At 41.3% G+C, this 26,750-nt stretch overlaps 5 protein-coding genes across 7 annotated transcripts in view; 2 read left to right on the plus strand and 3 right to left on the minus strand.

The window, feature by feature from the left end:
- Window positions 1–101: 101 nt before the first annotated feature.
- Window positions 102–2,778, minus strand: exosc8 (exosome component 8). Its single transcript, XM_003458265.5, has 11 exons — window positions 2,676–2,778; window positions 2,290–2,326; window positions 2,132–2,195; window positions 1,977–2,050; window positions 1,837–1,882; window positions 1,638–1,743; window positions 1,485–1,530; window positions 1,297–1,393; window positions 1,044–1,164; window positions 815–921; window positions 102–332 (listed from the first exon to the last, which is right to left on the minus strand). The coding sequence occupies exons 1-11, from the start codon at window positions 2,690–2,692 to the stop codon at window positions 214–216; spliced, it is 834 nt and encodes a 277-aa protein (XP_003458313.1). The 5' UTR covers window positions 2,693–2,778; the 3' UTR covers window positions 102–213.
- Window positions 2,779–3,229: 451 nt separating this feature from the next.
- alg5 (ALG5 dolichyl-phosphate beta-glucosyltransferase) lies at window positions 3,230–10,309 on the plus strand. Its single transcript, XM_003458266.5, has 10 exons — window positions 3,230–3,587; window positions 4,552–4,720; window positions 4,906–4,952; window positions 5,619–5,687; window positions 5,824–5,916; window positions 6,028–6,141; window positions 6,258–6,317; window positions 6,410–6,561; window positions 9,247–9,332; window positions 9,643–10,309. Exons 1-10 carry the CDS (start codon window positions 3,525–3,527, stop codon window positions 9,756–9,758), a joined length of 969 nt encoding a protein of 322 aa, XP_003458314.1. The 5' UTR covers window positions 3,230–3,524; the 3' UTR covers window positions 9,759–10,309.
- A 3,244-nt stretch (window positions 10,310–13,553) lies between these two features.
- Window positions 13,554–20,041, plus strand: smad9 (SMAD family member 9). The gene is made up of 8 exons (XM_005463239.3): window positions 13,554–13,705; window positions 15,496–16,051; window positions 16,756–16,971; window positions 17,136–17,396; window positions 17,496–17,606; window positions 18,188–18,409; window positions 19,066–19,322; window positions 19,689–20,041. The coding sequence occupies exons 2-8, from the start codon at window positions 15,856–15,858 to the stop codon at window positions 19,830–19,832; spliced, it is 1,407 nt and encodes a 468-aa protein (XP_005463296.1). The 5' UTR covers window positions 13,554–13,705; window positions 15,496–15,855; the 3' UTR covers window positions 19,833–20,041.
- Window positions 20,042–20,309: 268 nt separating this feature from the next.
- On the minus strand, window positions 20,310–23,506 carry rfxap (regulatory factor X-associated protein). The gene is made up of 3 exons (XM_003458256.5): window positions 22,820–23,506; window positions 22,594–22,704; window positions 20,310–21,158 (listed from the first exon to the last, which is right to left on the minus strand). The coding sequence occupies exons 1-3, from the start codon at window positions 23,243–23,245 to the stop codon at window positions 21,054–21,056; spliced, it is 642 nt and encodes a 213-aa protein (XP_003458304.1). The 5' UTR covers window positions 23,246–23,506; the 3' UTR covers window positions 20,310–21,053.
- A 636-nt stretch (window positions 23,507–24,142) lies between these two features.
- Window positions 24,143–26,750, minus strand: part of dclk1a (doublecortin-like kinase 1a) — a 48,678-nt gene continuing 46,070 nt past the window's right edge. For all 3 annotated transcript variants that reach the window (XM_013266135.3, XM_013266138.3, XM_013266137.3), the window contains one exon: window positions 24,143–26,508. In XM_013266135.3, the coding sequence (XP_013121589.1) occupies window positions 26,451–26,508 (58 nt within the window). In that variant the 3' untranslated portion in view covers window positions 24,143–26,450. The remainder of the gene's footprint in view (window positions 26,509–26,750) is intronic.

A 26,750-nucleotide genomic window follows, 5' to 3' on the forward strand; every position in this document is an offset into this window, starting at 1 on the left:
TGAAAAGGCATTTCCTTTTAATTAGTACAGGAGCCATGAGCGTATTCTTACGAGACATCAACTGAGTGTGTGTGTGAGACATTTCCGGACACTGAGAAATAATTTTTTAAAGCGGTCTTTGTCAGCAGTTTTATTGTTATTAAAAAAAAAGAATATATATTGACAGTGAAAAATACAGCTTTTAGATAAAAAAAAAGCATCGTCCGAGTGTCATTATTGTGCCTTCTTCACACTGTGTGCAACTTTGGCAATGAGTTTCTGGATCTCTCTCTGTCGTGTTGTTGCTCGGCTGATACACTCCTGCAGCCTCTCTCCTGACAGTGATGTCCCACCTGAGCAACAAGTAGCAATGTATAGAACAGTATTTCCCAGTTACGTTAAAAATGTCTTTTTGGCATTTTTGAGTTTTTTGCTTTTTGTTTTATTTCTGTTGACCTAACCTGAGTGTTCATTTTGAAGCCGTCAGTTTATGTTGGTGTTACTATTACACATGCATTGATTCATACAACAGGGGTATTCTGAGGACATTTTTTTTGTGTTAATGCCAAATCAGGTTAAAGGAGTAGCTCCATAGTGTAGTGGTTAACACATTTTCTTGGCAAGCAAACAAAGGATCGCTGACTCTACCCCTACTAGAAACATAAATCCCCTTTGGCGTCATGCCAGGAAGGACATTAGCATTAAAACTGGCAAATCAGTTGCAGATTTTGGCTCTTGCAGTAAGGGATAAGCCTAAAATATCTTCAACCAAATTAGGTTCATGCCACATACCATGCAGTCTAGAAAGGCAAATCGCTTCAAACGTATTCCTCACCTGGTTTGTGCACAGAGCAGAGCCGGTCATCCTCATCAGTCACCACCGTCAGGTGTGCTGTTGACAGAGTCTCCTCCTCAGCTGTGGGGTCCGAAATCAGTATGGAACTGCAGCGAGATTAGGCCAGGATTAGAAAAAGAAGCACATGTCACTTAAAAATAGAGATTATAAATTTCTTTTTTGGGTTGTTGTTTTTTTTTTTATATATATAATGGCTAGACTAACTTACTCATCAAAGATGCAAAAAGAAGCGCTGACTAGATGTTTGTGAATCTGAAGTTCCCATCTCTTTTCTAAATTCACCTCTGGTGCAGAGGTCTCCTTGTTGATGGTGACTTCTGGGAGTCGTGCTGTGAGGAGCCAGGATACTGTTAAGTTCATGTACTGCTTAAAGAAGAAGAACTACTGATTTGTTTCCATTATTACCAGTTAAGACACATGGACTTTTTTTAAAATTTACATTACAGTAGAAATTTACATACTGTTCTTTAGAGCAGCCAAGAGTGCGATAACACAAGCATCCAATATGTTCCCATCATAGTCGAGACACATGAGGTCACAGTACAGCACCCAGCAGAGCTGCAACAAGAGTCCGCAGTTTTAGTACCCATGGCTGGATATTTAAGGGTCAAATTGTATGTCAGTGTAGCCCCGTGACTCTTGGGTTTACCTTTCCTCTGTCGATGGACAGATCCTCTGTTTTTATCACTTCAGAGCTGAAAAATTCACATAAAAACTTAGTTAAACCAGCACCAGGTTTAAAAACTATCACTCATTTAAAATAAACATTTAAAAAAAGCTAACATATACTGAAGTCGGGCACCTTTCAATGACATCAGCGATAAACTGGCTGGCAGCCTGGGCCTCCTCTCCCGGTGGTCCCGGCCGAAAGCGAGAGGAACATAGGGGTGGCAGGTCCACGTTGGGCACTGATGGAGATGCGATCATTGTTTGAATGACATGATATCAGATAATTAACAAAGAAAGAATGGGAGAAAACAAAGACTTCTTACTACACCTACCAATGTAGCCTTTACCAGGTGCCTCCACTGTAGGGTTTGCTAGCTCCTGCAGGAGGGGGAGATATAAGTGAGTACTTATCAACCTGGCCCACACTCACTAAATAAAAAAAACAACAAAAAGGAAAAACAAATGTGTTTACCGCTTTAATTCCACATATGATTGTTGTGTTTCCAAGCTTCACCAGGGCTGAGCCATCTGCTGTAGAAATTGACCCTAAACATGGAAATAAAATAAAAAATCCTATGTAGGTTACAGAAACCTCGCACACACTCACACACTGTGGGGAAGTCTCACCTATGTTCAGTGTTGTGGTTCTGAATTCAGTCAGCTCTCGTCCATCAGGCCGACAGTTTTCTTTCTAAAGAGAAACGAGAAACAAATAACAGTTCATATCCATCCAGAGAGCAACACTTGTCTGTCACGTGTGGGATGAACTTGTTTTCAACACTGACCAGAAAGCTCCGGTGGTACTCCAGAGGCTCAGCAGTCCTGCAAGTTAAAAGGGAACGCGGTAAAGGAAGCCACAGCACCGACACATCAGAAGCTCACTCAGAAACAGCACAGCGAAGAGAGTGACCGAGTACTCATGCTATACACGTCAATGACAAATATCTGAGCCAGTCATAAACTACAGCTGTGACACAAGAATGAATAAAGTGCGCTCTTTGTCACATGCATGATGTCCGGTATTTTCGTTTTATTTTGTGTAATAAATAATTTAATTTATTATAACACCAAATATGCATTTACTCCGCTGGTAAGTACAGGAAAAAATAAACAGAGCAAACTAAAAGTGATATTTTCCCAAACATAGAACGGAGAGCTTGTATATTCTTACTTGAAGCCAGCCGCCATGATGTTTTGATTAACCACGTGGGTTTGCGCTATGACCTACGGTAGCCGGGTAGGAAGAAGCGCATAACCAAAGTTTAACCAAACGCGTTTGTAACCAAATCATGACCTGTCCATAGACGTCTCTGGTCAAATCTAGTTGCAAGTAAATAAACTCCAGCCATTTATTGAGTTGCTTTTTATATTTTTGTGGACCTTGTAGGAAATCTTCAGGAAACATTTCCGATAGATTTTACAAAATAATTTTTGAGAGGTCGTTGTCCAAAATATGACCTTTAGGGAATTGGGGGACTGGGATGCAGGTTGTTGTTTTCCATAAATGTTACAACAAAATGTTGTAGACTAGAAGAAAAGTCTTTAATGCTTTGACAAATGCTAATATTTTTCCTAGCATTATACCTCCCTTTTTTTCTTTATGTACATGTTAAAGAGAGAGTCCTTGCCACCATTTCCACCCCTGTCCGCTATGAGGCAGTGTGCCCCAGCGCCGAGCGGCACTGTGCCGCTCGTTGTTCTCCTGCTCCAATATGATGATGTGGGAGAAAAAACAGTCACTACTTCCGCATCGTCGTTGTGTTCAGTTGTGATTGGAAGTGGAGTTAGGTGAAGTGTCCTCACAGCAATGGAAACATAAGGACTCATATTAAACATTTTAACCTTCTGAATAATATCGTAAGGTCGTAATTTGGTACATATATTTGGACACACCAGGAGGTTAGAACACAGGCTGTGTGTCAATAAAGGAAGGGAAAGGAGAAAGCCAGCTAGCTTCTGAGCTAGCCCCCTGCAGGTGGTCTGTCTGTCAGTGGGTGTAGGGTAGGTAACCTGATGGAAAATGGATTTCCTCTGTGAAATAGTTCAAGCCCTCGTCGCACTGGCAGCTGTAGGTTTCATCGTGGTGAGTAATCAGTGCTTTGGATGAGAGATGCTGTAGCTAAGTTGTTTTGGGAGAAGTTGCCCAAATACAGTTACAGTGATAGCGTGGGTATCTTTCCTTTTGTACTTTTCAAAACTTTCCAAGTTATCCTTGAGCATTGTGTTTGACTCGGGCCACTTGTAGACTTTTACAGGCCTGTTCATGTACCTCAGTTTTATGATACTTCCTCTTCATTCTGCTCTAAAGCAACAGAGGGGTCAAGTGTCATGCAGAAAAAATATCTCGTAAGTAATATAAGCATGAAAAGGAGCAACATTTAATTCAGAAAAACTAGACATTGGCTGATACCGGATCTTTAGGTTGTAAATAAATCCTGTATTGATTGGTATTTATTCAGAGCGTTAGTCCTATTGACTATTGAAAGCATATATGAAACATATGGTACATATTTGCTCGCATTCTTTTAGATATAGACCAGTTTCTAAAGTTTTACATTTTAGGATATAATAAAAAATAATCTCGTCCTTAGCAGATCTTAAAATTGAGTAAATACAACCTCAGATGAACTACAAAATGTGACATAGGAATGCAGAGAGTAATTAGCAGTCAGGTGCCTGCTATTAAGTAATGATCAGCAAGTTTGAGCACCTCTATAAAAAAAAAAGAAGGAAGTTTTCTGGTCTGGAGTATTCTAGGGTGGGGTAACACAATGCCAAGGAGGAAAGACATCAATTGTGTCTTTCATCATCAACTTGCTTCTCTGTGCTAGAGAAGCAATTGGTGGTTCTCATGAGTCTAGAAAGTCTTTTAAGGTCTTCTCTCTAAAAAGAACATGGGAGCGTAGCGTAGGTTTTCAGTCTTACATCTGAACAAACCACAAGACTTGTGAAACAATGTGCTTTGGAGATATTTGGCCAAAACGCATCACTGCACCACATTTGTAGAAAGATTCAATTGTAAATCAAATGCAATTCTCACTTTTCAGTTGCTCGTAATAGCACACTTAACCGCAGGGATGGTGGACCTGACACGCCATGAGAAGGAGAAACACTTTCTCACCGCCACCGGAGAGAAGCGGCTCTTCCCCAGTCTACATGATCCCCATTCCAGGGAGCTCTCTGTGGTGGTCCCGGCCTACAACGAGGAGCTCCGATGTGAGTAAAGTCTGCTTTTCTGCTCAGTCAGTCATTATGAATGCCCACATTAGACACACACTGTAAATAGTCAGTTTTCATTAGGCGTTAGTAGTGCAATCCATCCAGGTTGGTGCAGTCAGACGTCATGTCACTGTGCAGTAGGTTGTACTTGCTATTATATGTGTGTTACTGTGTCCCTTCAGTACCAGTGATGATGGATGAAGCTATGGAGTACTTGGAGAACAGGCAGGTAAGTGCAGAGCCTGAATTAAAGCGTAATTATATTTACAGTAAAAAGCAGCACATTTAAAAGCATATAAAACAAAATGTATCACCGGATATCCAATTACCACATTTAACAGTAACTGTAATTACATTTGGGATATTTATTTATAATCAAAATCTGACACACAAAAAGCAAACAAAAGAAAGACTGTTATCAGGACTGTGTTTTTATTAGGAACATTTATTAGTTAATAAATGTATATACTTTAAAGCTAAACTATGTATAAACAGATGGCTTAAAAATTTTAATGACAAGAAAGCCCTTAAATTATTTGTTCTGTTCATTAGTTTGAATTTATTTCAAGGTGACCACACCTTTTCAGAGATACAGTTCAAGTTTGTTTTTTTTGTTTTTTATAATTTGTTTACATTTTTTGGTCACTGGGTCCTTTTTTCTGCAACCTTGTGTATATAGGTTTCTTGAATAACTGATGTTAGTGCCTTTTTGTCTGCACTGATGATGGATAATGTTCATTATTAAAAAAAAAAAAACAAAACATATATTGCTGGATATGTTATTCTCAGACTTACCAGTAGGTGGCAACAATGATCTGGGTAAAGTGGCTGTTGTGAAACAAGTCTCTCCTGTTTTTTGTTTGTTTTTTTTGTCTGTTTTTTCTTCTGACTGCAGAAACAAAACCCCTCTTTTACCTATGAGGTCATCGTGGTGGATGATGGCAGCAAAGACAAAACCACAGAGGTAATAATTTTAAATCTTTTTTGGGGCAAATGTAACCAGACCTTCTATTTTAGCACAACTCCGTTTTGCTCAGCTAAACATTTTCAACCAGTATAGATCGGTTTCATGAGTGGACACTGTTGTGTTGTCCTGGCAGGTTGCTTTGCGGTACACTAGGAAGTACAGTGCTGATAAAGTGCGCGTCCTGACGCTGGTGAAGAACAGAGGGAAAGGAGGAGCTGTGCGGATGGTGAGATTGTAGATGTGAGATTACAGTGTGTCCAAATGGGAACCCTAAAGCAGCAGTTTGGAACTGACTTTGGGTTTTTTTGTTTTGTTTTTATCTCTTTTTCTTTTAAAGGGAACTCTGAGCTCCAGAGGGAAAGTCATTTTGATGGCAGATGCTGATGGAGCCACAAAGTTTTCTGACATTGAGAAAGTGGAGGGTGGACTCAATGACCTCAACCCCAAACCGGTGTGATGGTGTTCTGTTCTGTTTTAAATTCAGTTTCACTTATTAGATATATAAGTGTGTAAAAGTGGTTAAAATGTGGCCAAGCCTAATGCCTCATGTGCTGCTCTCACGTCTAGGAGAACATGGCAATTTCATGTGGATCCAGAGCTCACCTAGAGAAAGATTCTGTAGCTCAGGTAACAGGGTTTTATTTTATACTGCTTAAAAAGAAAAGTGTTCGAAATTATTTTTCAGAACAGTAAATGACCACACTTTGGTGTCTTTGCAGCGGTCTTTGTTTCGTACGTTCCTTATGTATGGCTTCCACTTCCTGGTGTGGTTTTTTTGCGTGAAGGGGATCAAGGACACTCAGTGTGGCTTCAAGCTTTTCACACGTGAGGCTGCACTCAAGACCTTCTCCTCTCTCCATGTAGAGCGATGGTAAGGAATCAGCCTCCACTGTTGGCACATGATGATGTCTTAGCTTAAAGTATTAGCTTTAATGTGCATTCACCTGGACTATATTAAAAGCAGAAATTTGCAAATCTTAACCAATTTGTCATATGTTTAGCAAAGGGATTGCTGGACAATTTAGTGTAAAGGCCATTACACACCGAGCGCATTGTGAAAAAGTCAAATTAAATTTTGAAGCCACATCTGAGAGGGCAGAGAAATAATTTCAGAGAGCCGACTGACCCGGAGCAAAGTCTAGCTGTGTGTCTGTGAGGTAAAATAGTATTACTTCACTAGTTCCCCATCATTGTTTATTCAGTACAGTGCGCTTTTTGAGCTGCGAACGTGCTTGTTGCCAAATGCAGTGGTGTGATTGTTCAGATCCTTTTATTCACAAATCCCAAAAAATTGAACTTCGTCCGAAAAGAAATTAATGCTGCAGATCCAACTCACAAAATTACACAGATAGGTGGCTCGGAAAAATATTTTTAAGCCATAAAATATTTTCACAGATTTTAAGTGTTCGGTGTGTAAAAGTATTTATTCTGATCAGAGAACACAGAAGAAAATACTCTCTCTCCCTTTCTCTCCACATATATATATATATATATATATATACATACATATAACTGTGTTGAGAACTGCTCAATGTATTACTAAACCCTGGAAGGATAGTATAAGTGGTGAGCCATCCTCTTTGTGGTTGAAGGGTGAAAAAGGCTTGGGATCACTTAAATTTTCGTGAAATCATATTATAAAAAACCGTATTATAAAGCCGTATTATAAAAGCAGTAGAAGTCAGGGCTATGTTTAATAGTGAAAATAAGAATGTTTCTGCAAAGTGCACAATGAACACTGCAAAAAGGGACTCAAGGGGCTGGAACTAAACAGCTGCATAGCCTTAAGAAAACCACTTATCAGTGAGGCTAATCTGAGAAAATGGCTTTAATTTGCTAGGGAGCATCAAGATTGGACTCTGTAGCAATGGAAAAAGGTCATGTGGTCATGTGGATGAGTCCAGATTTACTCTGTTCCAGAGTGATGAGTACATCAGGTTAAGAAGAGAGGCAGATGAAGTGATGCCTACCGTACAAGATTATTGTTATGTCTGCAATTGCTTCAGTTGGTCAGGTCTAAACCCAGAAAGTTACATCAATTAAATCAACACAAAGTATTCCAAGATGACACTCGTTGATTCATGAGTCAAAGAGTGGTTGAGCGAACAGGATTGGCCACCTCAGAGTCCAGACCTTAACCCTGCTGAGATTCTTTGGGATGTGCTGGAGAAGACTTTACACAGAGCTTTGACGTTCCCATGAGCAGTACGAGGTCTCGGTGGAAAACTTAATGCAGCTGTGGACATTATATGTGCAAAATCCATGCCTCAGGGAATCACAAGTTGGTGTACTCTTAGTGTCATCTCAACCCCAGATGAACTGTAGGATGGCAAATCTATGTCATGAGGAATTTTCAGGGCTGAAACTATTAAATCCGGTTCTTTGGATTCTTAGGGCCAAGAAAGACACAGGGCTCAAAGTGGTCTTTTAACTCTAAAAAATGATCTTTATTTTACATATCCGGATATGGAGACCTGAACACACGAACACACAAGCTCAGGTCTGAAATACAAACGGAAGCCTAGGTATTTATATACTTGCTCTACATCACATACACTTTAAGTTTCGATCAAACAGCCTAATTGGTTTCACTTTCTGGTCCTATGCTCTGCAAAAGTATGAAGTTACCATGCTTTTGCAAAAGCATATCGTTTCCTGTCAGGACTTTTGACACAAAGTGTACTCAGAGTTGGGCCTCTCTTATAAAGCAATATAATCAGCATATAAGCATTTAAGATAATATAGTAATTTCTTAACAAAACCCACATTTATGTCATGTTATAAATTGCAACCAGATAAACTTTACACACTCTTAAAGTGAATTAGCACTTTAAGCAGTCTGAGTCCACAATTCTCAGGCATAAAAGGGTGTGGCATGGCTGACTCCGGGACATGGATGAGCTGCTGCCCCAAGTGAAGGAGTTTAAGTATCCTGTGTTTTTTGTTCACGGGTGGGGAAGAGTGGATTGGGATATTCACAGATGGATCTGCTCTGGTGAAGAGAGCGCTGAGTGTGAAAGTGAAGTTGTTGATTTACTGGTCAGTCCACGTTTCTACCCTCACCCATAGCCATGAGCTGTGGGTAGAGACCAAAAAGAAGGAGAGTGCAGATACAAGTGACAGAAATGAGCTTGCAGCAAAGGGTGGCAGGGCTCTCCATTAGAAATTTAAAATAGATTCAGAATATATCTGCTTCTCCTTCAAATCAAAAACAGACAGTTAAGGTGCTTCAGGCATCTGGATAGGATCCCTCCTGAGTGGCCGTTAGGTGAGCAGCAAACTGTCCATGATACAAAGTAACAGAAAAAAACACTGGTCACAAGGATGTTTCATCTGTTTTCTGATAATTAACTGGTGAAAACTCCAAGAAGTGAATTTTTGATGAAATTTAAACAGTCTTCTGTGTCCAAATCAGTTGTGAGCATCACACTAATTAATGCTAAATAACTAAGAAGTCCTGAGGATTTATACCTAGCACAGGTGATGGAGTCACAGTGGAGTTTTAGGTTTTAACCTGCAGTAAAACAGGAACTTTAAATCCACTTTCTTCTCACAGGGCTTTTGATGTGGAGCTCCTGTACATTGCCCAGTGTTTTAAAATCCCCATAGCCGAGGTGGCGGTCAACTGGACTGAAATAGAAGGTACGACTTTTTTTTTTTTTCTTTCCATGAAATATGTGGACGTGTCTCCTCCCACCATGCCACCTATCTGCAGGGCTATAAATATCTCTGTAGGGTGTGTTTGGAAGTCTGTTTGTGGTTGATTGCATTTATTTTTAGACCTTTTGTAATAATTTGTAGAAGTTGATCTTTGTGTGTGAGCTTCATATAAGCCAGCCTAGCACCACTGCAATAAAGTCTTCCTTTTTATTGCACTGTCAGGCATATTTCCAGTATTTTTCTTATGAAAGCACGACTTGAAGCTGAAGCGCCTCTGGGTTTGTTCTAACAGGGTCCAAGCTGGTACCGTTTTGGAGCTGGCTGCAGATGGGACGAGACCTGGTTTTCATTCGCCTGCGCTACATCACCGGAGCCTGGAAACTGCAGTCATCGCATAAGACTGATTAGCCAATCAGACGAGCCCTTGTATCATAGAGACGGCCTATGATACGGCCACCGAGCCTTTGGGTGGTTTGGGGGGGAGCATTACAGCTGTGTCCATCATTCACTGTAATCAGAAGCAAAGCACGGTGTATCAATACTTCTCCTTTCCAGGCATCACTGGATGGAAGTAATGACACAGTTTTGGTTTCCTCATGATCCTGCCTTTTTTTTATGTGATTACCGTTTGTTATGGCTTATGTTAAAAAATTCTGTTGCCACGGGTTACAGAACATCTCTGTGGTTCGTCCATGAACTAAGTTACATCATGTTGTGCCCAGTCAGCCGTGAGAAGGACTTTTAGTGGTGTAATGTGGAGGACCTACTGATGTGAGGGAGTGATTTTATTTTGTAGGGTTGATGGGCTTAATGACATGAACAAGAATAATAAAAAAGTCAGTGATTTATGACTCGATAATTGTTATTAACTTAGTAACTGAAGCTGCAGCAATAGGTTGAGCTACAGAAATGTAACTGACAACTGTTGTTAATTCAAAAAAATATGAGCATTTGATTGATTTTGAGTTTTTTGGGGTTTTTTGCACTGCTGTCAAATAGAATCAATGAATGACTGACAGTATGAAAACAACTACACGCTTTACAGTATGTAATCAGATTGGTGAATAGGAAGAAAAACATCCATTAATCCAATCCTTTAACTGCTTGTCTCACCTTAGTTGCAGTTGGGCTGAAGCCTATTCCAGCTCATACCGAGTGATAGGCAGGATTTATCCTGAGCAGAAAGAGAGACAAATTGATAGAAATGTGCAGAAAACAAACTCATTTTACACGGTCGGCCACATACAGCCCACTTTGATCTTTGGCCGTAGCAACGAAACTGCCCTTTCTGTCAGTGTAAAGATGTTTAACTTCACAGTTAATCCCATTTAATATAAAAAGAAGTCCAATGGCAGTGGTCCAGCTCTTTATCAGCAGGAAATGCTATGAAACCTATGAATTCAAATCCAAAATCAATGCCCTCCTTCACATTTTATATTTTCCAAATTTGAGCAGTGGGCCAAATTGAGTTCTTTGCCAGACCGATTCTGGCCCCCAGGCCTCGTGTTTGACACCTCTGACGTAGAGATTAAAGAACCATCAGTGATGACATGGTTTCATACAATACAGAGAAGCTTAAACTGCTCTGCTGTGTTTGTAACAATGCTTACTGCAGCTACAGATTTTTTGTAAAGACATGACATCTCTTTGTTAATACTGCAGCTAAAGGAGTTTCTTATAGTAGGGCCGAGGATCTTTAATGGGTCTTAAAACTTGACTAATTGTGACTGATGGTTCCCAAACATGCAGTGAGGCACCTTTCAGGCTTCTTACAGAGAGTACCAGGGTCAGGAAAGTACCTTTGAAATATTATTACTAGATGTCTGCAGGCTCTAACTCCACTAAACGTTTAATTTGGTATAAATCATGTTTAACTGATTAAGTTATCTGGGGTCAGCTCTAGGAAATGTTCAGCACAGTAGGCAGTGTGATCTGGCCTTTCCTCAACATGAAAGAAAGTAGGAAACCCTGGACTGCGGTATTTATCTCAATATTCATCCTTTTGTTTGTCTCCCAGGCCTAGTGTGGACATCTTGGAAGGAGTCCAGCAAGCGTTTTTGTGGTCTGAGTAAATGAACTTTAATAGTGCTGTTTTCTTATGCAAGCCTGAGGTCTCGGCTTTGCGCTCATGCGGATGTCTCTGAGGGCCTCCCGGAGCCCCAGGGAGAGCATCCTGTTTGTGCCCCGCTCGTCTGGCTGTGTCTGCCCTACCACACAAGACACAGAAGTGGGGAATCGCAAGCTGCACATTTCTAGTTTCCTGCCTCCAGATTTGGCACTGCAGAAAATTAGGGTGCCATATTTGAAGATTTGCAAAAGCGTTCGATTGGCACCAATTAGTCCATGAAATGAAATGAAATTTCATTTCAAGTAACCAAATGTAATGCTCCACAAAATAGGCCCTGTGTTTCTAATGGGAGATTAAAACCCTTACAGGCTGTTGTGCTCACATCTAAAACGGTGATCAAACACACAGCCCACTGCTCTCGGTCCTGCTCTGAGACCTTCCCGCGGCTTCTTTGGCGGTCCCCGAACCAAACCTTGGACCTTCATAGTCCCCCACCTTTTTAGGCGCACACCAGCGGATTGACTTAGTGGTGTGTTCTGATGGTTTACCTGGTGGTTAAGATGAAAAAAAAAATCATATTGTTTTTTATGGGATATTCAAAGTAGTTTCACTTCGCGTTGGGAGTGTTGTTACATCCCGCAGCAGTTGCTGTAAACTCTGAAAATGTCAAACTTGTAGACTCACTGTCGCCAGCCGGGCTTGCGTCATTAGCTGGACCAGTCACGGCACTCCCAATAAAGGATCGTATCCATCCGCAGTGAGAAAGACCTCAGCGCTCCCAACAATGGATAACAAAACAAACTTGGATTTTTAAAACGAAGAAAAAAAAAATATAAATAAAGATGATTTCACTGCATGTGTGGAATCATACATGAAGACTGAGTACTAAACCGGAAGATGTTTTACTTTATCTTTTCTTTTTTAAGCCTACAGGTGCAGCATGTGCGTGCACGTGCGCGCGACCACAGGAAAGTAACACTGTGAGGTAGTTGGATATGATAGCAGATTTGATCGTGCCCGAGCTGGACTTTATATATAACTTAAAAGTTAATATAAAGAAGCAGATTTAGTCTTATACTCGGTACATTGCACCTATAGCCTGGCCTGCGCCCAGCAGGTGCTCGTTGCTGTAAAGGAAGAAGATGACAGCAAACAGACCCTCGCAGGCAGAGAGATAGGTGTAACAAAAACTCGCTGATAAACACTTTAAGTACAATAATTATTAGAGTTTTATCAGGTAAAATCAGTGAAATCTTCTGCAATACTAGAACAGGTGTGATTTGGGGATTTTTATTTCTCTATTTTTCTTTTCCTTTATATCGTGATTAGGTGATTGGGAGCTCAGGTGCTCGAACACAAACGCTCGTGCGTGCTGCCGCGAGCGCTGAATCTGAAATCCCTGAAATCCTGAGAAAGTTCCAGGAGGGGGGGAGGCGGAGGGATCTAGCATGCAGGCGCTGCGGTTCCAGCCAGGCTGACGCCGCCGAGGCTGTGTGGCGCTCGGCTGGGGCTGCTGGAGGAGTGGAGCCTCCAAGCTTCACAAACCTGCGTCAAAGCGACCGCAACGAACAACGCCGGAAATAACTAAGACTGAGCCTTCATAATAAACGCGGAAGTTCACGCTGTGTGCGACGTCCTCTCCAAAAGCAAACAAAACAAAACATACATTTTATATATTTTCATGTAGACTTACTTTACAACCTCATTTCTAACACTTACCTGTAGAAATTACTGATAATAATTTCACTTAGAAGATTTAAATAAAAAATAATGATGTTATTTTATTAAAGTTAATGATTTGTAATGCCAAGTGTTTGTTTGTTTTTCACTCACCTTTTCCACTCTCTTGGTGCTTACCGCACCACTCTGCATTTAATCATTAGTTATGTCTGTTTCTCTTCCACAGCGGACAAAAGTAGTTTTGTACTTCACTTTTAAAAGTAGAATTTTCAAATATTGATTGAAGATAGACAAAAATGTATAAACATATAGGAACTTTTTCTTTCATTTTTTTAATCTGGCTCTTGTCAAATGGAGCCTGTGGCTATATTCGTTTATAAACTGGCGTCTACAAATTGAGTTGGCGATGCTTTTATTTAGAAATCACCAGCAGGGCGCAAAGTGTTATTGAGGCCAACTTGACCCTTCTACACATGCTCACAGACTCAATCACACACACATACAAACAGGCACACACCTTCGCAGCGTCAGTGTGCTGGCCTGACTTACTACAAACAGGAAAGCGTCGCACACTCACACGGCTGTCTGCACTGCACTTGTTACAGAGGTGAGAAAATAAACTAACTGGCTCGTTTTTCCTTTAAATATTTTAAATGTATATTTGTTTTGTTTTTTATGTCACGCGAATTTGAATTCCTGTTAAGAGAGAAATAGTATCAAAATTAAATGTTACCCTCTTGCACTGTCGGCAAACTTTAAGGGGGGTTTCATTTGTTCAGATTTGTCATCTACTACATGCTGAGGTTAGTATAAAGTTGCAAAGCTGAACTGAATTAATTATTCAAGACGTATTTAAAAATAATAACTGCAGTTTTCTTTGCTCCTACACGTGTTTGATTTGCTGGAGCTTTTCTCTGTTGTAGCATGCCTTCATCACACAAGAATGAGCCGAGCGACTTCAATGTCATTGCTCCTAATCGCATATTTGCAGTGAAGGTGTGGAGGTTAGGTCCGAGCCTGGATTTTGTAGCTGCAGAATGACACGCAGTTGAGTTGTAGTAAAAAGGAAGCTGGCGTGTTTACTTTTTTTGGGAAGGGGTGTCCTGGTGATAAAGCATTAGGTAATTAGCCTATCTGAGCCTGCAGACTGAGTGACGCCAGGCTTCATAAAAGCAGCAGCAGCGGTGGACTGATGCCGCATTGAGCCCTGTGCGCTTTTTGCTGTCATTGTAAACCCCAGCTGTCTGTGTGTCTGTCTGCGGGAAACCGGCGCTGGCCATGAGCACATGAGGGCAAAGAAAAAGTGAACATACAGATCCGCATAACTCATCACCTGTGTTTAGTTTGACACAAAAAAAAAAAAAAAAAAAAAAAGAAATTCAGAAGAAAGTCTAAAGTGGTTCTGTTTCTTTTACAGGAAAGGGGGGGAAGCTGAGCTTCCAGTTCACTTTTATAAACTCAGTCTGCCAAAAGATTCATATTTTTTTCCCCTTTCGGCATCAGATGCGCACAAACATGTGGAAAAGTGTTCTGGCATGCAAGGATGATTTGCAAAGAGCTGATAGTACAAGATGTAAAACTATGCGTTTCACCCAAAAGGTCGGGCATGATGCTACAGAAAGACGCACAAACAGGAGACTAATAAAATTACGTGTTTATTTTTATGAATATCTGGGAATTTCTTTGCGTACAAGGATGCTGCCGAACCCACGAACCCTACCTAAATAATAGAACTTTAATCTGATACTTTTTTTGCCTACACCTTATTCTTGGCATTCATATAATAATATATAATGTTCAGTAGATTTAGATGGACAGTGAGAGGCAAACAGAGGGAGAGAGCTCTCTGTCTGTCGCCCTCCCTTTCTCCCTCTCCCCCTCCTGCCCTGTGATGTGTTCTGGCCAGACAGTATGGCTCCTGGGCGTCAGTGGCATGATCATAGAAACAGAGGCCAGAAAGGACATTCCTCATTGTTGGTGAATCTAGAAATGAGCTTGGCCATCTTGGCCTGAGCTTTCTGCAGCAGTTTTGTGAAGTGTTTCATTTTCTCCATAGAGAATAATAACACTGCTGTTCAGCATGTGGGGAGATCACTTTCATGCGGGCGTGCTTTCTGTAACAGCGCCCTGCTGATATGGCCCTCCATATCATGAAAATCCACCTTTGATGCCCACTTCATTAAATATGAGTAGTTTTTGGTTTGGTGTTTTCTCTGGCTGTTCTCATCACTCCGCACCAGCTTATCACCTTAGTGACTCTGTCTTAATTCTGCTTTTCCAATAAAACCCGAGGTCTCTCTTTTTTTTTTCTTCCTAACCTCCAAACTTTTTTCTTTTCTTTTTTTTTGTTTTTTGGCTGAATTATCTGTTAATACAATCTCTTGCTTCTCCTGCCAGATGATTGAAACTTGACCTGGATTTCTGGCTGTGTAAAGAATAACCTTCCCTGCTGGAGGCTTCGACTCCAGAGCTGCCGGATCCCAACACAGAGAGGGGATTTAGGGGGTTTGCGCTGCACTGGCAGGAGTCCAGCGCCTCTACTAGAGCCGCTCGGAAGTAACAGTGGAATACAAAAAAGAAAAAGAAAAAACGGCGCCTGTTTACACAGACTCATCACACCACGTCTTTCATCCTCACCTCTTCTGTTTCCTCTTCTGGCTGCTCATTATTTGCATCTTCACTCTTATCCACAAGGGAACTTTTATCCCTTTAACAGGACCCATCAGCTCGTCTTGCCACCCATTTATCCATCTCATAATGAACTCCTCTACCTCCATTACATCCTTATTCTCCTTCACCAGCCCGGCAGTGAAGCGCCTGCTCGGCTGGAAACAAGGGGACGAGGAGGAGAAGTGGGCGGAAAAGGCCGTAGACTCTCTAGTGAAGAAACTGAAAAAGAAAAAGGGGGCAATGGAAGAGCTGGAGAGAGCACTCAGCTGCCCCGGGCAGCCTAGTGAGTATCACAGTGTCCAATATAGAAGTTTAGTCTAGCAGTTCTAATTGTAGAGGTCAAAATAAACACGAAGATTATTTAGACAGGACGACATTTACAAGATGGGAAAGACAAACACAAACAGTAATGCAGTAATTCTTGTTTCCTGTGGGGGGAAAAAAGGGATGCTTTTACCTGTCTGGGAATCAAAGGAAATGACTAACGGTTGTACCTGGGCAGGACTTCATTGATGAGATCACAAGGTATAAATTTTATCAACTATAAATCAGAGTTGATAAATAATATATATAATACTTTAATTCCAATAATTTTATTTATATATAGCACTTTTCAAAAAACAGATTTACAAAGTGCTTCACAGTTCAAATAAAAGCCACAGATTGAAGATAAGTGTACATGTTCAAACATGCAGACACATAATCAGCCATACTGGCAGTTGCAACATACACACATGCGTGCAATGTTTTAATCTGGTTCTTTCTTTCTTTCTTTCTTTTTTTAACATGTTTAAAAATATCCAGAAGAATTTAAAAATGTAAATTAAATATATAATAAATAAAATGAAAACAGAGTTTCTTACAGCGCTTTAGTATTTCAGTAAAACGGTCAGTGGTACAAAAACATTTAATGTTTATGTGAACACAGCACATTTAATTTGGTAGAGTTCTGTTTTAAAAAAGAGCTATTTCATGTGAATCCTCCAGGTAAGTGTGTGACCATTCCTCGGTCGCTGGACGGGAGGTTGCAGGTGTCCCACAGGAAGGGTCTGCCCCATGTTATCTACTGCAGGGTGTGGCGCTGGCCTGACTTGCAGTCCCACCATGAGCTGAAAGCCCTCGAGTGCTGCGAGTTCCCCTTCGGCTCCAAGCAGAAGGACATCTGTGTGAACCCTTACCACTACAGACGGGTGGAGACGCCAGGTACTTTAAATTTGCTGTAAAAATATGGCCTTTATTGAATTCTAGCCATAGAGAAAGGGAGTCTGATCAAATAGTGTTCCCAAGCCAAAAGCACTTGCCGTAATATGATCTTTTAAAGCTCCATCTGGCTCTCTCTCCCACCCTTTTTTGTGCCCCCCCCCCAGTGCTGCCACCAGTCCTTGTTCCACGCCACAGCGAGTTCAACCCTCAACACAGTTTACTGGCAAAGTTCAGGAACGCCTCCCTTCACAACGAGCCTCTGATGCCCCAGAACGCCATCTACCCAGACTCCTTCCCTGCCCTTCCCTGCTCCTCCTTCTCCTCCTCTTCCGCTCCATCGTCCCTCGCCCAGTCTCCCAGCTCGCAGAGTTACCCCAACTCTCCCAACAGCTCTGCAGAACCTGGTAGTCCATATCACATCACAGGTAAGAATCACAGTGTGCAAGCCAATACCTTCACTTTGAATCTTCGCACACACAGTACATAATTTCTTCTCTTCTGTCATTCATAACACGGTTTTCCAGCTGAGACTCCACCACCTCCGTACAGCATGATGGAGACAAATCCCCAAGAGGACGTGAAGCCAAGCAACTCCACAGAGACCCCTAAACTCACATTTTCTGCTCCGCACAGAGGTAACCTTGCACAACACAGAGATATACAGGTGTTAGGAACAGCAGACTATATATGGAAGATGGTGTTAGCCACTGTGACATCACCCACCTGTCCCGCTGTAAAACCTCAAAGTGCATGATTTGAAAGTGGATGTGATGACTGGATGAGAAAGTGAAATTCAAATCGTATGGTAGCAACTTGTCAATCACAATGCGCTGGTCTCCTTCTTCACTATAACGAGGAACATCAATTACAAAATGACAGTCGTGCTGTGTTCCTCAAGACTTAAAACCAGTGATGGAGACCATGAACTCATCATGAGAGTTTACTGAGCTCACAGTCTAAATAAGCCGAGGAATACCAGCCATCAGAAAGAATATAAGTTTAATAGACTTGGCTTTACGTTTCAGAGCTGGAAGCTACCTCCATCTTTTATATACAGTCTGTGTTAGAATACATAAAATCGATGCAAAACTTGCTTTAGTTTGATCAGGTTGGATTTATATGAATTTGCATTGGGTTTAAAATTTAAAATGGATAAATAGGATAAAATATTTTATCCGTAACACCCACCTCTCGAGCCTTTGTCGTTCCTTTTCAGATTTAAGGCCCGTTTGCTACGAGGAACCCGAGTACTGGTGCTCCATAGCTTACTATGAGCTCAACAACCGGGTGGGGGAGACTTTCCATGCCTCATCACGCAGCGTCCTGGTTGACGGCTTCACAGACCCGTCCAACAACAAGAACCGCTTCTGCCTCGGCCTGCTTTCCAACGTCAACCGCAACTCAACCATCGAGCACACGCGCAGGCACATAGGCAAAGGTAGGCTGGATGGCTTTTGGGGGTGTTTTTTGCATTTGGTGAGAGCAAGAGCTTTTAAAGGAAGGTTGTTTAAAAAGGTAATCTGCTCACTATTGGTTTCATCGCTGCCTTTGGTGTGCATGTGCTAGTCTTTGTAAAACATTGTCATGCTTTAAACTCAGCTTGTCATTTTGCAATAAATCCTTCGGGCCAAATAATGTTTGATTTTTTTTTTTTTCCCCCTCATGCTCAGTGTTTACAAAGCCTGCCTTTGTTGGATCGACATCAAGCATTTTAGTGGCTTCCAATAAACTGTGCAGTGTGAGGATGTGTGTGGTTTTAAATGACAGAGATGGCACAAAGGCTTGAGGATAGTTGGTCCCCAGTTCACAAACACTACCGACACCACTCAGCGCTTCCTTGTTTGCGGGCATAAAAGCCTCTGTGGTTTTTCTTCCAAGGGAATATGAGAAAAATCCATCAATATCAGTTAATTTTCAGTGAAGTAATGAAATATTGTGGTTAGCTCATTAATTACGTCTTTCTTGTAGCTTTTTTTATACTCTTTAGATCTGCTATGCTAAATTGTAAATATTGCGTTTGCACCACATTTAAAGCACCAAACATTCAGCAACTTCAGTATTTAAGTGCATTTGATCGTCTCCCTTTAATTCCAGGTTTGCACCTGTACTACGTGGGCGGCGAAGTGTATGCAGAGTGTCTGAGTGACAGCAGCATCTTTGTCCAGAGTCGCAACTGTAATTTCCAGCACGGCTTCCACACCACCACCGTGTGCAAGATTCCCAGCGGCTGCAGCCTCAAGATCTTTAACAACCAGCTGTTTGCTCAGCTTCTCGCCCAGTCCGTTAACCACGGCTTCGAGGTCGTCTATGAGCTCACCAAGATGTGCACCATCCGCATGAGCTTCGTAAAGGTACTGACTGAGCTTTCTTATGAAAGAGGATGCTGATTATTTGATAGCAGTTTTTGTGCCAGTTATGGTAATTCTCAGTTTTGTCTGTTTAGATGTATAGAAACGGAGGTAGGTACAGGTTGGAAACCGTGAAATTCACTTCTGTAGTGCATATGAATGCTTTGATTCATGCTCAGTCAAAATCAAATGAGAAGGGTTGGCTATACACTGTTTCTCGAGGTAACTTAAAATTTCCATGCTTAGTGCTGCCAGTCATGTCAGATCCTCCCATACACAAGGTGGGATTACTTGTTCTCTTTGCATTAAATATTTTATAGTTAACTGAAGAGCCAATATTACCACCTGACCAGTTGTCTTTTCCTTTAGGGCTGGGGAGCTGAATACCACCGTCAAGATGTGACCAGCACCCCCTGCTGGATTGAAGTGCATCTGCATGGGCCGCTGCAGTGGCTGGATAAAGTCCTTACACAGATGGGTTCCCCACACAACCCAATTTCTTCAGTGTCGTAACATGAACACAGACACACACCTTTTGTGTGTGTGTGTGCGCGCTCTGTCCTGACAGGTAGTCACAGATTCTGTACATTTTTCTGTCCTACATTTGACATCTCATGCAAAGTTACAAAGATGCGTTACGCCTTTGTCACACGGCTAAAACAGACGTGAAGATGGTGTAAATTCAGCTAAATAAAATTCAAGTGTTCCTAATTTCAGTATGATAACGCAGTTAGCCTCCTCCGTTTCCTCTGGGATGCATTAACTGCACAGGAAAAGTGGGATATATTTGTAGGTACTTAAACTGTTATACGTCCAAAGTGTTATTGGCGTGGTATGTACTGTATTTATGTGCCGACCAATGTTTGACTTCATGTTCTGGTTGCTTTTTACTTGTTACGTTAAGTTTTTCCTGTGATTCCAGTTTTCCAAGGTTTGAATTTCTGGTGTTTTTTTTGTTTTTTTTTCTCATTAAAAAAACAAAAACAAAACTCATATTGCATCTGTTTTATTGTCATATAGTCATCAGGGACAGACACTACAACTTAAACACAGGGGGATCATGCAGTAACAGAGTTTCATTTGTAAAGTATATCCCTCCTCCTCCTTTTCTGTATTCAGTTATCACTTAAGGTTTGTGCAACAGTTCAGGGAGAATAGACAAAGTCTTGTCAAAACCAAGTCCTCAACCTGCAGGAAACATGTACCACACAATGATTGTCACAACAGTAGCAGTTCAAGTTAAATCTCACACACACACACACTAAGGATTCATAATTCAATTTTATTTTATTAATACAGCACCAAATCACAACATCATTTGCAATAAGGTGCAATTCATCCAAAGAAAACAGTCTGAACTGGAGTTTCAACAACTAAACTTCTGTATTAACGCCAAACAAAACTAACAGAACAGGACGCAATGTTTTTAAAATGAACAAAAAGTGAAAACAAATATTGGCTTAAATGTAGGACAAAATGTACCAAAAACAGCACCAGTCGTGGTTTAAATACATGGTCAGTGTGTGATTTGAAGAAATCTTCACTCTCTGGGAGTTGAATCAGTTTAGTCTTCCATTCTCAGCACAATTTCAAAATGTCCTTTTATTCTGTCTCTGCATGACGGAAGAAATCCATGCTTTCAGTGTACGCTTACGATTCATTTATGCATCAGATGCCAGTGTATTTCTTTAGTGCGCTTTATGCATCACAAAAACTAACGCCCGCCACCCACCGTCAGCAGCCCTGAAACTGCTGCTGTGACTGGCTACGGCCCTGTGTGGCTAGAAGCTGCTGCTGTTGCTGCAGGAAGCTGATCACCTCTGGACTCCTGAGAAGTGACTGGAAGACAAATACATTGGAAAACATCAGATATTTCACTACAAAGCTGCAGTACAAGACAATCAACATGACTCTGCTTTCACTAATATGTGTCATAACTGTTCTATGAACTGGTTGTTTTAATGGTACCATTAGGTGCTTTCCCATGATTCCCGGGAATCTTTGAGTTCTATGAACTTGAACATTGTTGGCTTTTAAAATATTACAGTATTTGGGTTTGCGTGTATGCCTGTTTGTTATTCAAGGTTTTTTTTGTTTTTTTAGTCCAGCTGAAAGAAACTTTCCTAAATCTGGGATCATTGGAAGAAAATACATCAGTGTAACCCAAATGATGTACCCACTCACTGGCCACATCATTAGGTGGCCCTGTTCAACTGCATTAAAAAGCAAACAGCAGCTCAACTCAAGCATTAAGGCATGCAGACATGGTGAAAACCTTCTGAAGTTCAGGCTGAGCATCAGAGTGGTTGTTGGTGCCAGTCTGGCTGCTCTATTTCAGAATCTGTTGCTCTACTGGGATTTTCCCACACAACCACCTCCAAGGTTTACAGTGAATGGTCCAAAAACAGACAAAATACCCTGCGAGCAACAGTTCTCTGGGTGAAGATGCCTTGTTGAAGTCAGGGTATAATGGCTGGACTGCGTTGAGCTGACAAGAAATAAACAAGCATTTGCTAAAACCAAACTATTCTGAAAACACAACATGTCAAACCTTGAAGCAGCTGGGCAACAGCAACAGAAGACCACACCAAATGCTGCTGCTGTTAGCTAAGAAAAGGAAACTAAGAATACAGTCAGTATGGCTCATTAAAATTGGACATTCGGATGGTAGGTTCAGAATCTAGGCAAACAACATGAAAGCATAGATTCATCAAATTTTCTATCAATGTTTCAGGCTGTTGGTGATGCTATACTGATGAGGACGATATATTCTTGTCACACTTTGTTTCCCTTAGTACCAGGCGAACATCGTTTAAATGCCACAGCATACCTGAGTATTATTGCTGACTACGTCCATTCCTGTATGACCACAGTGTACCCATCTTCTCATGACTGCTTTCAGCAGGACAAAAAACTATATCACAAAGCTCAAATTATTTCAAACTGGTTTCCCAAAAATGACCTCCACAGTCACCAGATCTCAATCCAGTAAAGCACCTTAGGGATGTGGTGGCACAGGAGAGTCGTATCATGGATGTGCAGCCAAAAAATCTGCAGGAAACATGCGATTTCATGCAAATATATCACGTTTCATGTCCATTTAACCCTTAAAGCCAGGTGCCACAGAATAATATGCTAAGAATGAAAATATCGCAATTTTTGCAAGCAACACAAACTTTTGGTTGGAAACCCCGACAAAGGCATTTTAGGTCACATTTTTCATCAACTTGTCATTTGTCTGCATGTTCATCATGGAACAATCAACCAGTCTTACCAGTCTTTTCTGGTTGAGGACCTGCTCTATCAGAGAAGGTCTGGCTGGACGGTCCCCCATGGCACCTAGACGCTGTTTGTTCACAGACACAGGACGTTCTTCAGAGTTTTCCTACAGACAGAAAAACGCAATTAAATGTGCAGGTTTTGTGGCTTGGCTCTAAAGTGTGGAAATCAGAACTCCACATCATGGTAAATGCTTTTAGCACTGAAAGTATTCAACTTACATCAAGTTTCCCACTGGACATGGCCTTATCATTCTTCTTCTTCTTGTACTTGTCTTTGTACATTTTGTTGCGGTGTTTTTTGCACATCCATGGCTTTCTCTGCTTGGCCACCTGCGTTGTTGTCTCCGTGCACCCCTCGTAGGTACACTGTTTGGGGGCGTTGTCGCCCTCGGAGGTCTCTTCGTCGTTGAGCTCCTCCGGGCTAGCTGCGCCGTCTCTGGGATCTGAGGCGTCCAGAACGTCGCTCTCTTCGTCCGGATCGTCCATGTCGTAGGAGGCGTTGTTCTCCGGTTCGTGCGGCGTTATCACATTTCTACTGTCCACAACTCCGCTTTTATTTACATAGTATCTATGTCCGTCTTTAGTAAGCAGAAGAGTGGAGTCTTTGTCCTTACTTGATAATACAGAAGCGTCTTCTTCGCTCATGATAGCGGCAAACAAACAAACGACGCTACAGCGACCTAGCTAGTAGCCCCACGTTAGTTAGCTAACACAGCTACTCGCTAACATTTACTCGTCCATTTTTCCAGTATTAGACGTTAAATTAATTTCTAAATAAAAGATCATAAATATTCCAGTATTTCAGAAGCAAATGTCATAGTTTTTACTTCCATTGGTTTAGCCTGTCACCGGTCAGGGAACATGAAAATCTTCTTCTTCTTCTCTGCTTTGGTTTCATGTGTTAAAGCGACACCTAGTGGTCAAAATAACACATGCACGCCAGTCACGGGTATAACTACGACCAACTTGTGAGATGTTTACTATAACACTGCTGCCTGCTGAAAGGGCAATGCCCCTACAATCCTACTTATAGATGTACCCTTTCCTAATCATAGTGGATGCTTATGTTCACAATATTCCTGTCACGTGGACACATTAGAGTTCTACTATGTGTAAAATTAGACTAAAATAGACACCTTTCTTGAAAAGTCTTGATGGAAGAGGGGTATGCTGGGAAGCATATTACTTGGATTTTCTGGCCTTGCTCCCACACTCAGTATGAATTTAAATTCGTACATTCAATACATTCATCTTTAATTTACAGTTTATGTTCGCAGAAGGTTTTCAAATAACCTCTCTGCACACTTTCTACTCAAATCCAGACAGGATCCATAACAGAGACAAGTACCGCCAAGCATTCAACAGTTAATAATAAGCAGAGGGCCTGTGTGGAATAAGTGCATTTATTTCATAGAAAACAAAACTGACCTCTGTATGTATAAAAAGTTAAGCCAAGGACTGAATTTTGTATTTGGTACAGAACAGTAATGAAACAAAAGTCCTATAAGCAGGGGCTAAACACAAAACAAAAGACTCAAACAGTTTGATTTTAAACATATTTTAATTATTACTATAGTCATAGACCATTGTTGAACAGAGGTACAGGTATTGGTATTGCAATGGACTGTAATACAGTGGGTCAGCTGTGAGAGCACTTTGGTAAACCACGTGTCCGTGCGCTGGAGAGCACAAGTTCATACTGATCTGGTCAATATGGCAGCACATTACCGCATATGTGCAATGATGAGAATAAATACAGAGAGTCTGACTGGTGTGACGACTGCAGGGAGATCATCTGCAAAAAACAAACAAACAAAAAAAAACCTAACACTTCTCTGTATTTCTCTCACTCATCTGTCTTCTCATCTCTTATCTCACATCAGTTTAAGGGAAACCATATTACTGGCTGCTTTTCCAAAGAAAAGAAGTGACATCATTTCCAGTGGGAGGCAAAGTTGATGATCTCTTCTTCATATCCACTACAGATCCATCCAACTCACCCAAGCTTAATGCTTCACCTCGATCTGATGATCTCCTCCTAGTTTATTATTTTTTTCTTCGCTGACTGACTGATACGCATGTATGACTGATTTTGTTGTATTTTTTTGTATTATTATTGTACAATTCTCATAGACTGACTACTAGTAAAGAAATATACTGTATTGTGAACTATCAAAATAAATAAAATTGTTATTTACACAACATATAAACAATACTTCATCACTAAACTGTTTCTTTTATAAGAATAGGCTACTGTATGTCTGTCATGCTTTCATCTGAAGAAATGAAGCCATGAATGAGGTTGTACAGAGCTGAAATAAATTCTCCTCCACCCTTTTTCGCTGTACTGCTGGTTCTCTGGCATCCATACTGTCATTCTCTCGATCATGTCTCACTGCACCTAGACTGCAGTGCAAATGTGCAAATAGGCACCTCTTGTGAACTGTTAACTGTACGCCTTCTCCATCTGAAAACGTGTCTGATCAACCATATACTTGAGCTGCACCAACCATAGCTTGAACATGTTGATGAAACATGTGTCTAGTGTTCATAAAATATAAAAAGAATTAGTGTGATGATCACTGTGAAAATGTGCGGCTTGAGGACGAATGGGTTCAGATGTCGAGTTTGCTACACAAGCACCAGGATGCTGCTGAGTTTTGTGTATCAAGATGTTGTGAACCGAGCAGGTAACAAAACCAGAAGGAGCAGTCAAACGCACCATTGTCGTCTTAGAATAGCAGTTTGTGTGAAATGTAAACTGTGTGACTGCAATCCAACTTGGGGGAAGGCAGCGCAGATACTGTGTTGAGCACAGCGTCACAGCACAATTTCATCTTTTTTTTTTTTTCATCAAAGCCATTTTTAAAACACATTTTGCAACTGAAAAAAACCATAAAATCCCTTTAGCTCGCTTTCCAACGCTGTGTTTTCATCACGTCTACTGTCACCTACTTAAACGTTTCTGCACTCTACTTCTAAGCACTTTGCCATTATTTTAATTCCACCAAGCTCTAAGGAGAAGTCAATAAAAACATTGTTTTTTTTTCTATGAAAAAGAGAAATACATATCAAAAAATGCTGTGAATTAAAGTATGAATAAATAAGGTTCAATAAAACATGAACATTGGTCCATATTCTCATATTGCCTTGTAGAGCTGTTCCGCCTTGAGGAAGTTTCCATGTCGAGCCCGGATCATCACTGAAGGGTAAAGCCCTTTCTTGCTCCTTGAGCTCTACAACATGTGCTCAGATGAGAAAATGTTAAAAAGAAATCAACAAAAGTCTTTCACCTCACTCTGGCTTTTCCCTCTTCCTCTCGATCCCTGTTTCTTGTTGCCCCTTGAATCTTTCTCCCAACCTCTCTAACGTCTTCTTATCCACCCCTTGGTCCATCTTTCCTCCAGGTTTGGAAAGTTGGATTCAGGGAAGTGTGAAGTTCTCTGTTGATATTTTTATTTCTTTTTTTTTCAGAGATACTGGGAGAAAGGGGTTGACACCTCTTCCTCCTCCTCCTCCACATGCAGAGGGAGGAGCTGGATGAGGATTTTCCCTCGCCGCCTCCTCCTTTGCACACCTTCCTCCTCTTCCTCCCCCTACTCCCCTTCGCCTGCTCTCTAGAAGGGCGAGCTGGGGGAGCAGGCGGTGCTGGCTGAGCTGATGGAGATGTCATCAGAGTCGGATGGGAGTCTGGGGTCTGGGGAGGGGTCAGAGCAAGTGTCAGGGGTCAGAGAGGTAGGGGCCATGGGCAGGCCAGGGAGGCAACTGGGGGGCTCCGCCCGTAGTGTTTTTGTTGTTGTTGTTGTTGTTACTGAATTCACAGTTGGCATCATCTGCAGTGGCAGTGGTTTCACATCCGGGTGGCATCCTCGTCCGAGAACCTGCCTCTCCTTATCAAGAGGGGTGGCCTGAAAAAGAGAGGAGGAGGAGGAGGAAAAGATTAGTATCAGATCTGTCTGCTGCACAGTGGATTATCCGGGAAGGAGGACCAGAAGAACTTTGCACATGTTCATTAAGTTACTAATGAATATTTAATTGGACAGTAACAAGGAAGTGAAAAACCATGGACACTGACAATTGTTTCTTCTTTTCTGAAATGCTATGTTTAGCTGTGCATCTGAGGGACAGTCTATCTAAAAGTCCACTAATT

This window comes from Oreochromis niloticus, linkage group LG10 (assembly GCF_001858045.2).
Source record: "Oreochromis niloticus isolate F11D_XX linkage group LG10, O_niloticus_UMD_NMBU, whole genome shotgun sequence".
NCBI lineage: Eukaryota > Metazoa > Chordata > Actinopteri > Cichliformes > Cichlidae > Oreochromis > Oreochromis niloticus.